Source organism: Macaca thibetana, chromosome 20, assembly GCF_024542745.1.
Source record: "Macaca thibetana thibetana isolate TM-01 chromosome 20, ASM2454274v1, whole genome shotgun sequence".
In the NCBI taxonomy this organism is placed as follows: domain Eukaryota; kingdom Metazoa; phylum Chordata; class Mammalia; order Primates; family Cercopithecidae; genus Macaca; species Macaca thibetana.
The window spans coordinates 51,923,390-51,938,532 of NC_065597.1; the positions used below are offsets into that span (position 1 = coordinate 51,923,390).

Consider the following 15,143-nt stretch of genomic DNA (forward strand, 5'->3'; position numbering starts at 1 on the left):
TTCTAGAATTTTTATGGTTTCAGGTCTTAGATTTAAGTCTTTGATCTATCTTGAGTTGATTTTTATATAAGGTGAGAGATGAGGATCCCGTTTCATTCCTCTACCTGTGGCTTGCCAATTATCTCAGCACCATTTGTTGAATAGGGGGTCCTTTCCCCTGTTTTATGTTTTTGTTTGCTTTGTTGAAGATCAGTTGGCTGTAAGTATTTGGTTTTATTTCCGGGTTCTCTATTTGGTTCCATTAGTCTATGTGTCTATATTAATAACAGTACCATGGTATTTTGGTGACTATGGTCTTATAGTATAGTTTGAAATGAGGTAATGTGATGCCTTCAAATTTGTTCTTTTGGCTTAGTCTTGTTTTCACTATGCAGGCTCTTTTTTGGTTCCATATTAATTTTAGGACTGTTTTTTCTAGTTCTGTAAAGAATGATGATGGTATTTTGATGGGAATTGCATTGAATTTGTATACTGCTTTTGGCAGTATGGTCACTTTCACAATATTGATTCTCCCCATCCATGGGTGTGGGATGTGTTTCCATTTGTTTGTGTCATCTATGATTTCTTTCAGCAGTGTTTTGTAATTTTCCTTGTAGAGGTCTTTCACCTCTTTGGTTAGGTATATTCCTAAGTATGTTATTTATTTATTATTTGCTTATTTATTTATTTATTTTTACAGCTATTATAAAGAGGATTGAGTTCTTGGTTTCATGCTCAGCTTGGTCCCTATTGGTGTATAGCAGTGCTACTAATTTGTGTACATTGATTTTGTATCCTGAAACTTTACCGAATTCATTTATCAATTCTAGGAGCTTATTGGATGAGCCTTTACGGTTTTCTAAACTCAAGTTTGTATTTTCATAATATTACTGCTTTATCATGGGAATCTTTCAAGTTTTTTCACATTTGTATCCTGCTAAATGACAATTCTGTGTGTTAACTCCATGTTCAATTGGATTCCATCACTTTCTGGCAGTCCTTTCAGGCTTCAAGTTTTCTCTTCTAAAATTTATTCATTTTAAATTAGTCTATACACTGAATGATAAATTCTTTGTGGAGTTTGTTTGTTGGTTTGCTTTCAGTAAGATACTTCTAAGGTCTTGCATATCTGGAAATTGTCTTTCTATTGCTTTCAAATTTAAGTAGTAAATTTACCTTTGAGTTACAACCTTTTCTCCTCAAAATTGTATATGGGCAACGTCCTCCAAGATATACTGTGAAATGCAAAAGCCAAGTAGAGAAATGTGTCTATATCATTACCACCATTTCTCTAAGAGGAGATACGAGAGACTGGGGACGTCCAGCTTCAGAGCAGGAACCTACGTCGCACCAGCGATGAAAAAGACAATTAAATATGGGTGCTGTTGAGAAAGGCAAGAAGATTTTTGTTCAGAAGTGTGCCCAGTGCCACACCATGGAAAAGGGAGGCAAGCATAAGACTGGGCCTAATCTCTTTGGGCGGAAGACAGGTCAGGCCGTTGGATTCTCTCACACAGACGCCAGTAAGAACAAAGGCATCACCTGGGGAGAGGATGCACTGATGCAGTATTTGAAGAATCCCAAGAAGTACATCTCTGGAACAAAAATGATCTTTGCCGGCATTAAGAAGGAGGCAGAAAGGGCAGACTTGAGAGCTTATCTCAAAAAAGCTACTAATGAGTAATAATTGGCCACGGCCCTATTTATTACAACACAGAAATGTTTTGTGACTTTTTTATGTGTATCATACTTTAATAGCTCTCATACGCCAGAATTCAGATCATGAATGACTGATAGAATATTTTGTTGGGCAGTCCTGACTTAAAACTAAGACTGGGTTGTGGTTAAATGAATATGTTAAGGTTTTGAATTATAATAGTAATTCCAATTCAGTAAATGCTATCACTGTTTACCCCTTCTAAAGATATGATTAGACTTTATTAGTAATGTTCAACTTTTCTGTGAAAAGTTGGTGAGTGCCGTCTTCAAACTTACTGGAGATTGGTTTTATATTTAGATTTATATAACCGGTTATGCGAATATATTTAAGTACCAGGGAAATTCCTTCACTGTCTCAGAGCCAAGCAAGATTCACCTGTGTTTTGTGTTCATTCGCCTCTTAAAGGCAAGGGCTGAAGATAAATAAGGTAGCAATGTCTACTGTATATTTTTGGACTTAACTGTGCCAATCTAATTAGAATTCCCTGTGTTTAAAATGGTTCCTTTTATTTATTGAAAGGCATTTTAGTGTGGTTTATGTGTAATATCAAAGATTATTTAACACTTCTCACATTTCATAGATCTGTAAGGTCACATGCATTTAAAATAGTAGCAAGTTAAACTTCACTCTTTAATTCTTTACAATCTAAGTCAAACTAAGTTATAATTTACGATTGTCTTTAAACAGTCATTCAGAAACATAAAACTGTAGAACTGCTGCGTATTTGTGATTGGGAGTGGTGATTTTGCCAACTCAAAAGGATTAAAGTGGAGGCGATATATACAAATTTTAAAATTATGTGTGATCATAAGACTTAAGATAATTAAAAAGACAACCACGGAAAAAAAAAGGAAAAGAAAAGAGGAGATACACACATGTACACATTATATCTAATTAACGTGTTAAATACATATATGTTATAATGTTAAACTGTGTTAATTAATATAATGTGTTAATATAGTATCACATGTTATATGTTGAATAGTTCACATATGTTAATGTTATCACACAGTAATAGAACATGTTGTTTTATACATTTATTGTTATACATTATAGCATATTATATTATCATATGTTAAATGTCTGAAATTAACATATATATATGTTAAAAACAGAATAAACCTTAACACTTAAAATGCTTAAATTAAAAAAGAGAGGAAATATTTTGAAAGATTCAGGGGCTGCAAACAGACTCCTTTGAATGGACCTGGTATTATAGCTCTGTCTTTGAAGCCATGTTTATACTTTACATAATCATAAAACAAAATTAAATAAAGAAAAATTCAATCCCCAGACTACAAAAGTAAATTTAAACAGATGAACCAAGTTGTGAACTCAGTAGGTAACCTAACCTCACCACAAAGGAAATATCCCAAGTGGCTCTAAAGCATAGTAATTTAACTCTGCGTCTCTAATGGAATAGATCTTAAGAACAAAAGAAAAGGCAAAGAAAGTCTTAAATTGTTTCCAGTAATAGCATAGCATTGTAGATGATAGTGTTGATACTGTTATTGTAAGATAATAAATCAAATCAGTAATTACATCAGCGTCATCAAGAACTGAGATTTGGAGCTTGGTGGGAAGGAGATATAAACATGAAATTGATGAGGTCAAATAAAATCCCTTAAGCCTGATTTTGAATTGGATACAAACTTATGATGTACCGTATCTAAAAAAAAATACATACATCCTAGCCCTGTCCACCAAAGAGTCCTAGAAATAATAACTAACTCAGGGCACTGGGCTTCCCAGGTACCAAGATTGTAGTCTTTCTTCCCACGAAAAAGAACCAAAGATCTTTGATGTTTGGAGAAAGGGTTGATTCTATATCTGAGGCAGGAAATGTATAAGGTAAGTTTGAAAACATTCTGTTTTACAAGAAAGCTATCACAGACAACTAAATTAATCCTTCATTGTTTTTTGGCACTTAATCTGAGGCCAGCCTTCATTTCTTACTTGGCAGATAGTTTATTTCCCCCTCCTGTTGACAATTGAAGTATTCTTTATCTTTCAGGTTTTATCTAGGAGTTGGGCTCTTCATAATTTTTCTTCTGTCTGAATGGGCCTTTTATTTTTGCTAGTGGAATTTAGGTAGAATGTTACTAATACTCCTCATTTCATGATAGACCTTCCTGGTTTGTGTGGTTCTTACATTACATGTTTATTTATTGCCTTTTATTTTATATCCTCTTCAGTTCCTCTCTACATCTTCCTCCCTGTGGCAACTATTTGAATGTGTTAGATGTGTCATCTTCTATTTTCTACATCCTTGTAAAACTGGTAGTGTTGTTTTATGCATACATATTTTTAATTCACATAAATAGCATCACACCGTGGACCTCATTTGATTATTTCATTTTTACACTCAACTACACATTGCTCTGGGTGCATTTCATCTGTTGCTTCTGACCTGAACATTATTACGTGGTGTATATACCATGCCTTTTGCTTATCCATGTCTCAGTGATTGAACCTAGATTGCCTTTAAATCTCCACTACCACAAACAACACTTTGATGAACGTTCTCAGAGTTGTCCCCTTGGAAACCTGTGTGATAAGTTCTCGGCAAAAACATCCAGAAGTGAGAATGTTTCGTCATATGAGACCTGTATATTTAATGACGATGTATCACTGGTGTGTTCTCAGTGGCTGTGCCAGTACAGTATTCACAAGCAATGCGTGAGGGTTACAGTGTCCCCATCTCTGACAAGTCTTTTTCAATCTTACATCCTGATTGTGCTCTATGCAGTCTTATATATATATATATATATATATATATATATATATATATATATATATTTTTTTTTTTTTTTTTTTTGATACAGAGTCCAGCTCTGTCACCCAGGCTGGAGTGCAGTGGCACGATCTCAACTCACTGCAAGCTCCGCCTCCCGGGTTCACGCCATTCTGCTGCCTCAGCCTCCCGAGTAGCTGGGACTACAGGCGCCGCCATCACACCAAGCTAATTTTTTTGTATTTTTAGTAGAGACGGGGTTTCACCATGTTAGCCAGGATGGTCTCGGTCTCCTGACCTCGTGATCCACCCACCTCGGCCTCCCAAAGTGCTGGGATTACAGGCCTGAGCCACCGCACCCAACTCTGTATTTTTTGAATATATATTTATCTCTTTTGTTTGTGTCTTTTCTTTGATAATTGAAAATTATTCAGCAGCTGAAAGTAAGTTATTTGTGCACTGTAGTTATCAACTTTCATTTAATATTCTTATTATTTTGTTTTATTTTCAGTTCTTAATCCTTACCATTTTTTTCTACAAACTAGAAAGCTTCTAAAATGTGTTCTTTTTATTTTCGATTCAATTTTCCCTCTCTATCAGTTCTATACTTTACTGTTTCTAATATACTGTTTAAAAACACATCCTATCAAAATGTGAATTGGTACAGTCATTATAGAAAACAATATGAAGGTCCCTCAAAAAATTAAAAATAGAACTACCATATGATCACACAATCCCACGTCTGGGTATATATCCAAAGGAAACACTGGTCATTAGAGAAATACAAATCAAAACCACAATGAGATACCATCTCATGCCACTTAGAATGGCAATCATTAAAAAGTCAGGAAACAACAGATGCTGGAGAGGATGTGGGGAAATAGGAACACTTTTACATTGTTGGTTGGAGGATAAATTAGTTCAACCACTGTGGAAGACAGTGTGGTGATTCTTCAAGGATCTAGAACCAAGAAATGCCATGTAACCCAGCAATCCCATTACTGAGTTTATACCCAAAGGATTATAAATCATTCTACTATAAAGACACATGCACACGTATGTTTATTGCAGCACTGTTCACAATAGCAAAGACTTGGAACCAACCCAAATGCACATTAATGATAGACTGGATAAAGAAAATGTGGCACATGTACACCATGGAATACTATGCAGCCATAAAAAAGGATGAGTTCATGTCCTTTGCATGGATGAATCTGGAAACCATCATTCTCAGCAAACTAACACAGGAACAGAAAACCATACACCACAAGTTCTCACTCACAAATGGGAGTTGAACAATGAAAACACATGGACACAGCGAGGGGAACATTACACACTGGGGCCTGTCAGCAGGTGGAGGGCTAGGGGAGGGATAGAATTAGAAGAAATACCTAATATAGATGACAGGTTGATGCGTGCAGCAAACCACCATGGCATGTGTATACCTATGTAAAAAAACCTGCACATTCGGCACATGTATCCCAGAACTTAAAGTATAATTTTAAAAAAATGAAGTCAGTATCTCAATGAGATATATACATTCCCATCTTCATTGCTACATTATTCACAACAGTCAAGATATAGAAATAACCTCCGTGCCCATCATCGAATAAGAAAATGCAGTAAGTATATATATGTAATACATATAGTAGAATATTATTCACAGAAAGACATACTGCATGATCTCACTTATAGGTGGACTCTAAAAAAGTCAAACTCATAAAAGCAGAGATTAGAATGGTGGTTGCCAGGGGCTAAGGAGTTGGGGAAATGGGGAACTGCTGGTCAAAGAGTACAAAGTTTCAGGTATGCAGAAAAGTCTTGAGAATCTAATGTACAGTATGGTTACCATAGTTAATAATATTGTATTGCACACTTAAAATACGCTGACAAAGTAGATCTTAAGTGTTCTCAACACAGGGGGAAACAAAAGACAACTATGTGAGATGATAAATATGTTAACTAGACTGAGTGTGTTCATCATTTCACAATGAATATGTACATCAAAACGTCATGTTGTACACCTTAAATATATACAATTTTTATTTGTCAATTATGCTTCAAAACTCATGAGAAAAAAGTTTTTGAGTTGGCTCAACTCCTAAGCCTGAACATCCTCTTAATACTACTCTCTTCAACTGCTTTGGCTTATTTTTCTTTTCCTGAATCCAGCCATATCTGATTTAATGAGAATTAGATAATTAACGGTATGTGTAAAATTAGGCTATATAGTTATGGTGTTATTGGAGTGTGTTTGTTAAAATAAAAGTTTTTTGCTGGGTGCGGTGGCTCACACCTACAATCCCAGCACTTTGGGAGGCTGAGGCAGGCAAATCACTTGAGTTCTGGAATTTGAGACCAGCCAGGCCAACGTGGTGAGACCCTGTCTCTACTAAAAATACAAAAATTAGCCAGGCATCATGGTGCACACCTATAATCTCAGCTACTCAGTAGGCTGAGGAACGAGAATCACTTGAGCCTGGGAGGTGGAGGTTGCAGTGAGCCAAGATTGTGCCACAGCACTCCAGTCTGGGTGATAAAGTGAGAACCTGTCTCAAAAAAGAAAAAATAAAATAAAATAAAAGGTTTTAAGTCTAAAAACTAAAATAAAATACATTTACCCTATGGTTGGGAACAGGCCCCCCAAAATCTGGCCACAAACTGGCCCCAAAACTGGCCATAAACAAAATCTCTGCAGCACCGTGACATGTTCATGATGGCCATAATGCCCATGCTGGAAGGTTGTGGGTTTACCGGAATGAGGGCAAGGAACACCTGGCCCACCCAGGGTGGAAAACTGCTTAAAGGGGGTTCTTAAACCAAAAACAATAGCATGAGCGATCTGTGCCTTAAGGACATGCTCCTGCTGCAGATAACTAGCCAGACCCACCCCTTTATTTTGGCCCATCTTTTCTTTTCCCATAAGGGATACTTTTAGTTACTCTAATATCTATAGAAGCAATGCTAATGACTGGCTTGCTGTTGATAAATACGTGGGTAAATCTCTGTTCGAGGCTCTCAGCTCTGAAGGCTGTGAGACCCCTGATTTCCCACTTGACACCTCTATATTTCTGTGTGTGTGTCTTTAATTCCTCTAGCGCCACTGGGTTAGGGTCTCCCCGACCGAGCTGGTCTCGGCACCCTGTCTTGTAGTATCTCACTTTTATGCTGAATTTTTTATATCTAACTTTCTCACAGCCAGATTCTTCTTCACTAAACTCTTATTACGTTATTTTGAATCTCATGTTTCATAAAATGCAAGCACTTTTACATTTTGGATGAACAAAACAGAAACTTTCTAAAACTGACTTGTTTCTTTCAGTAGGTTTATAATACTCTCTTTTACTTCTTGTTTGTTTGATTTTACATCACATATTCATATGTATATTCATATTTCTTATATATATTCCCTTTTTTTGTGCCTTGTATGGTGAAAGTTCTAAATAGAATGGTTTTGTCACCAAACATGGTGAGTCTATTGTTTTTGGATTCCGTATCTTTCCACTTGGATGCTTTCAAAATATGCCTGTCAAATCATGTGCTGGAAGACTGATAGTAATAGTTCAACCCTTTCTCAGTTACTAGGGATTTTTCTTATATTTACAGGTCCATTGAATTTTTTCCTTCATCCTTGATGTTGAGTAATTTCACTAGAATGTGTGTTAATTATTTGGTGTCAATATTTCCTAGTTCATGTTGTTTCCTTCCAGTTTGCAAATAAAGGGTCCCTTTTATTCAGGAAAGTTCTTTTCTATGATCTTTTTTTCATTCCATTTGTTCTGTTATCTTTTCCAGGGCTTCCAATTATACATATATTGCCACTCCTTTGTCCTGCAATCCTTTCTAACTCTTAATTCTTTTTATTATTTTTTTAGTTTTCAAACCCTATATTCTGTATTCTTAATTATATTTTCAGCAACGCTAACTCTTGTCAATACTTCCACCATGACTTTCACATATTTTATGTTGTTTTATTTTTCCCTCTATGTTTCTTAAGTTCTACTAAGTCATTTTTCTTCTCTTAATGTCTTCTTTGAGCCATTTTATCTCTTACTTGATTTTCTCTTTCATTTCTTTGATTTTATAGAGAAGTTTTTGTATCATTTTTCCCTGAATTGCTACATGAATTTTCTAGGGTATATTCTACATTTGCCTTTTAGTTTATTTTCTAAATTTTATTTATCTTAGAATAGGAGTCATCTCTTCAGAGAAGCTGTAAGCTAAAAGATACTGTGTATGACAAGCTGGGCAAGTGAGCAGGGAGAGCTGACCACTCAGAATTGAGGATTCTGTCTCAGAACACTTTCCTCCCCACTGTGCTATTTAGTCTCCTCTCCCTGCTATTAGCATTTTTATCCTTCTTTAGGTGGTCTGCATATGTCTGTTGAGGGAGGTCATCCTATTTATTTTGCAATGAAGTACTCTTTCTTCCATACTTTCATCTTATGGTTTAGTGTTAATTTTTCTTCTGCCCCTGTCCATCTCTCCTCTTTCCTCTCTTCTGTACCAATATCTTGCTTCCTGGTAATATTATATGCCTGCACCATTTCTAAATCACCCCCCACCAGTGTGTGGCATTTGAATGAACTCATGGATGGTTCTGCAGCCCACTCATGTTCCCAGTCTTTGCAGACACATTGCTTGGTGCTTACATTTGGAAAACCCTGCATGCTGACTGAGATGTGTAGAGACACATCTTCTCTAGAAGGAATGTCTTGATTTTGTCATATGTAACTATCTTTAGCAGACATTCTTCATAGGTTATACTTTAGAGCTGCAAATCTTTTATAGCTTTATTGAATACAGAGTTGTATTTATTGCTTTTTAATTTTTGTTTTCAGGCAATTTCAAGAAAGAGAGTGGGTAAAAACAATTTTAATTCATAAAAGATTTTGGAGAATCTACATTTGTGTTTTAGAAAGATCGTATTGGCTTCAGCAAGAAACATCATAGAAGACCAGGTTGGGGAAAGGATGTATGAGACAGGAGGTTGCTCAAGCCTGGAAACAGACAGGAAAACCATTAAGAAAACTAATACATTTATGCAAAAGAGAGACGATGAGGTCTAGGAAAGGTCAAGGGCTGAAAGATAAGAAAAGGGTAGAAAGAAGACCTAAGTCTTTGGAGTCATCCGTCCACTGATGACACTTGATGACAAGTTTCTAGTCCAATTTATGTGACAAAATTGGATGGAGACATGCAGGAAAGAGAATTGAGGTAAAACTGAATCTTTGGAATTCTGCACTTAGGAAAATGGAAAGCCAAAGATTCTCCTGTAAAAGGCGATGAGAGGTAGATACTGAAAAAGTAAGAGGAAAATAACACAATAGTGCGAGGGCAAAGAGTGTTTCCAAATGGGAGATGGTCAGTAGTGCCCAGTGATTCCAAAAATTGGTGCAAGATAAGGTCTTAAAGAATGACATTGGATTTAATGGCATGAACATCATTGGTGACCATTATGTAGTGTCAATAACAGTGGAAAGGGAAACCTGATATCAGGGGACTGAGGTGTGAACAGAACATTTCAAAGTATAATTAAAGAATACAGGAAACTCTTAAAGAAGTTTGACTATAAACATGAAGGTAAATATAGAAATAGAATATATAGAATCAGCTCAAGGAAAACCTCTTGTATAATGATATACCATATACCAGAGCTTTAGGATACCTCAGTAGCAATAATAAATCATATTTCTACAGAAATTTAGTTCAGGGGGATTCTGCATACATAAGCTCATTTCAAATTCACCTCACTAAATTATCTCAATTTTACTCATGAGGAAACTAAGGCTCAGAGAGAGACAATAAAACAACTATCTAAAGAATAAGAAAATTCATACTTTTTTTTTTTTTTTTTGAGACAGGGTCTCATTCTGTTGGCCAATGGTGAATGCATTGGTGCAATCTCAGCTCACTATCAACCTCTGCCTCCTGGGCTCAAATAAACTTCCCACCTCAACCTTCCAAGTAGCTGGGACTACAGGTTCATGCCACCACACCTGGCTAATTTTTGTGTTTCTTGTAGAAGCGGGGTCTCATTATGTTGCCCAGGCTGGTCTCAAACTCCTGAGCTCAAGGGATATGCCTGCCTCCGCCTCCCAAAGTGCTGGGATTATAGGTGTGAGCCATCATGCCTGGCCAGTCCATGATTTTGACTCCCATCTTAAGCACAAGCTCACCATTCAAATCCTGGGGCAGGGCCAGGTGCCATGACTCATGCCTGTAATCCTAGAACTTTAGGAGGCCTAGAAGGAAGGATTGTTTGAGGCCAAGACTTCAAGACAAGCCTGGTCAACATAGCAAGACGCCATATCTCTGAAACAAACAAACAAACAAACAAACCAAAAACAAAAATCCTAGGTCAATGTCAGTTTCCACATCCTTAGAAAGCGCAAAATAGAGTCAATATTTCACCTGAGCCCAAAAGCACCATGCAAATTGTTAGATTGAAATGCATACTTTCATTTCCAGTGGAATAAAACTGCAGAGTCCAGTTTGCTTTCTATTAACTCCTCCAGAGCATCTTCCCTGCCCAGGTATTTCCATGCAAGGGTGATACTAGTTAATTGCCTGAATTAAATATTTTACAGCTTAAAAGGGTTTGCTAGACTACATGATTTATAAATATTCATTCTGTAGGCAAGAGGAAGCAAGGGAAATTTGGTTTCTGGTGACTGCCTTTGTAGCAAACTATTCAATAGTAACACTCAGAGATAGCCTCAGTATCTAGGTAAAGTGTTTTTGGAGCCTCAAATCCCTTATAGGAAAACAATTTCTCCAAATGCACAACCATTTTTGCTGAGCCACTAAATACTTCTGCTTGCCCGTGACAGGGACAGCCTTAAGGTGATATGATAGATGCCAAGCAAATAATCAATCGATACACTGACTTAAGTCTCCGTCTATCAGTTTGGCATTGTGTGGACTAATTAGATGATAAAATGTGATGAATGTGTATTAAACTCAGCCTCCCCCTGGAAGCTCCCAGGGGTCCTTTCCCATTTTCTAGCTGACCTTTTAGAGCTCAGCTTTATTATATGTGAATGCAATTAAATCAATTTGTAAGATATTTGCATTAGTGTGGCTTGTTCAGAATTCGATTATTCAGTGTCTGTTTACTGCCCTTCAGAGTCTTGTGCACTGGCTCATGTTCAAGTAGTGGATAAAGGCAGAAAGGGGTGATCTGGTCAGGATTCAATCCCGTGAATATCTTCCCTCCAAGGTATTTCTGAGAACCAACTTACCCAGATCCCTCTCCTCCCAGGTCTCAGGAGGGATAAGAATGAACTTTCAACATGGCTGAGCTTTCATCCCGGCTCTGCCACTTACTGGAACAATAGACTTGAATAAGTCATTTAACCTGGGTGAAGCTTTGTTTCCTTGTGCCAAATAGAGTTGCTTGGCTTTGAGTTCCCTCCAAAATAGATGCTGAGAGTAGGATTTGAGTGCAGGTGTTTATTGGGGAGGTGATAGTAGCAAGCGATAATAAGACAGTGAGGCAGTAAGAAAGGGATGGGAGAAGCAAATATGAGAGGCATTCGTGAGCAGATTACTGTCATGGGCAACTGGTGTTCATTCCCTCTGGGGACCTCTTGGAGATGGAGTGGAATATTCACCAGAGTTGTCCCACCCAAGGAGCTAGGAGCTTAGGCATTTCTCCACCAACTGCCATTCATTGTTGGTCCAGGGGTGTTCACTTTGTGGCACTTCAGGTTGGCCACAACACTGGCTGAGCATCCTTCTGATGCCAGAGAATACCTCCAAACAGAGTAGCACAGCCGCTTTCAGTAAAAAGCCCTGTGCATGCAGCAACATGGTACAGCACAATGATATCCACTACAGGGGATGGGCTTCATTGTAATGTCAAAGAGCGATAATACATGTAAAGTCCTTAGTACTATGATTGGCACAGCATAAATCTCTCTATCAGTGATAGTTGAGAAAATTATTTCTGGGAATATATAAATCTAGGAAAGTAGCTTTCCTCAGCATGGGAATCCAACTGTGATCCCAAGTATTTGGCAAAGGGAAGGCCACTGTACTCAATGCCTTATTGAGGAGAGTAGAAGGTGAAATCATGGAAGGCTTTATGGAAGAGGTGACATTTGAACTGGATTTTTAAGGATGGGTAGGAGTTCACTGGGTGCACAATGGGAGTACAGACATTTTAAGCAGAAGGGATGGCATGCGTTCTGATATAAAGATATGACACAGTATATGCTTTGTGACCTGCTTATAGTTTAGAATGGTTGAAGTGTAGGATGAGGGGGAACTTTATGTCATGATGCCAGAATTCAATTCCTAAGAGAATTTCTACATAATTCATGAGCATTATAGTATTAGTATTATCTTATAAGCAACAGGGAGCCATTGGATCTACTAATGCGAAGCTTTTAATACATACTTTGATGACATACGAAGGAAATAATTTGTAATAGAAATCAGTGAATTAATAACCTTAAGTTCAAAAGATTCGCTATACAGGAATGAGAGAAAATATAATATTTTATGTGAAAAGTGCTTCGGGGTTTTCACTGAGCCAGCATGTTACATGACTTCAAAGAAAAAAGTACATTAATTCAAACTTAGTTAGGTTACATTAATATGAACAGAGCAGTGTCCAGATAAGGGACGAATAGAATCACACTTGATCTGTACTATCTGAGCAGCTCAGGAAGCAGTGGTCCAGTTTTAAATGACATGTCTTTTCAAAGGGACATGAGTACACTGGAACAAGCCTGGGGAAGAATAAGCAGAATGTCAGAGTCCAAAAATCATGTAAGATGTAGATGATTGAAGAGCATAGAGTAGGTACGCTGCAGATAGTAGACTCCTAGAACACACCTGAGCTGGCTTCTATTGTGAGGAAGAGATGAGACTGAATCTATGTGGTTCCAGAGACTCCCAGTGAAGTATGTTTCAAATCAGTGGCACTAATCAAAGCCATCCAACAATAAAATAGTCAGCCCTGGAGGAAGTTCTCTATTCTTGGGAGTAATTGGTAATAAATGAGAAGAATACCTCTCCAAGACGCTTAGATGAGATGCTAGCTTTTAGAAAGGAACTAACCTCTACAGTCCCTTTCAACTAAGATTCTGTGGTTCTATGACAATGATTCTCTCCAGGTGTCCCAGCAGGAGACGCAGCACAAAAGGGGGCATTTTACAGGGCATACCACAAAGATGCCCTTTCTAGTGGTCAAGAAACAAAAAGCAACATCTCTGTGTGGTCAGTTGTAAATGATTGGAATAAGGGGAATACGAAAAGAAAAAGTCAGTGGTTTCCTTTTGTCGTTGTCTAAGAAAAATAATAGGTATTGAATATCTCCTGTACTCTGGGCACCATATTTAATAGCATTAGCAATAGAAGAAGAAGGAGAACGAGATAGAGAAGGAGAAAGAGAAGGAGAAGGGAAGAAGGAGGAGAAAGAGAAATCATGGTAGTAGTAGCTACAATTTATTATTTATGTGTTATTGGATGTTCTCATGGAACTGTTATAAGAACTTTTTGAACTTCATTGCTTTACCAGATGAATTCTTTCTGCTATAAACAATATTACATGATCATTGGTGTAGACAGGGTTCAGATAGAACACGCTTTGGAAAAAGAAGTGACCTCTCACTTAGTGTCTGGGCTAAAAATTGGTCTTCCCTTTGGACAACGTAAGATACTTCCTGTGAAACATCATAAAGCACCCCTCTGGAAACAATGATTCAGGTCATTGCTGTTGAGTCTTTGTGCTTACTAATGTGCAGGCTTTTAAGCATCATTTCAGTCCCACCTGTTAGAACATCTTGTCCCCTTTTATCTCAGACCCTTGCAGTCCTCATTTTTGTCAGTTGTGATGCAAGACCCCTGAACCTCCATGACATTGAGATTTTCCCATTCAGGATACCTCCCTCCCTCCTGGCAAGTGGATGCATTCAGGGCCAGTCCCACCCCCACCCACAACTGGGCCATCTCTCTGAAATGCTGACGTGTCTATAGATACCACATCTGTCTGCGGAGGATCAGAAACTTCCCAACACACCCCTTTTACAAAGGGATCTACTTTGTCACAAACTGACTGCCGCAGTTCTGGGTAAGCTTCTGTGTGGAGTCCCCATCCACGCATATCCAACCATGACTCCGACGTGCTCACTGATGTCTGTGTATTTGCCATTCCACAATTGGAGAGGAGCTAAATAGCAAATATGTCTCCATCAAGGTTCTCTTTGTTGTCTCAAAACAAAAGAGAGAAATGAAAATGCTACAGGGGAAAGGCTGGAAAATGAAGGTGAGAGAGTGCAGCCAAGCCTCCCAGCAAGGGACTGGAACCAGGAGTTGGAAAGTGGTCGGAAATCCTGCAGGATGCCTCTCTCTCTTCCTCTCTGCCTATTCCTTCCCCTCGGTCCCTTCCTTTTTTCTCTTTCCCAACCTCCCTCCTTCTCTCCCTTTGTCACTTCCTTTCTGGGGCCAGATGGCCTTTTGTCTCTTCCATGTGTCCACTTCATTCCATCTCCCAGATTGGCTTTTGCTAACTTGGAGAGCAAATGGTCAAATATGGCTGACCCATATCTCCCGAACTTGCATATTCTTTTTTCAAAATAACCAGCAGAAAATAAATCATATCTCTAAATCCAATTCCAAATTCCTGGGAGAAAGACTATCACTGGTCCATTTAATATCACTGCTCTATTTAGGGTCAAGTGTTCAGCCCTGGTTCAATAA

At 37.9% G+C, this 15,143-nt stretch overlaps 1 protein-coding gene across 1 annotated transcript; it reads left to right on the forward strand.

Annotated features, from left to right (window-relative positions):
• The first annotated feature begins 1,354 nt into the window (after positions 1-1,354).
• Positions 1,355-1,663, forward strand: LOC126944405 (cytochrome c-like). Its single transcript, XM_050773859.1, has one exon. It carries the CDS (start codon positions 1,355-1,357, stop codon positions 1,661-1,663), a length of 309 nt encoding a protein of 102 aa, XP_050629816.1.
• The last annotated feature ends 13,480 nt before the right edge of the window (positions 1,664-15,143 follow it).

Coding starts and splice junctions, on each gene's coding strand:
- LOC126944405 (XM_050773859.1), top strand. CDS start 1,355: ATGGGTGCTGTTGAGAAAGGCAAGAAGATTTTTGTTCAGAAGTGTGCC.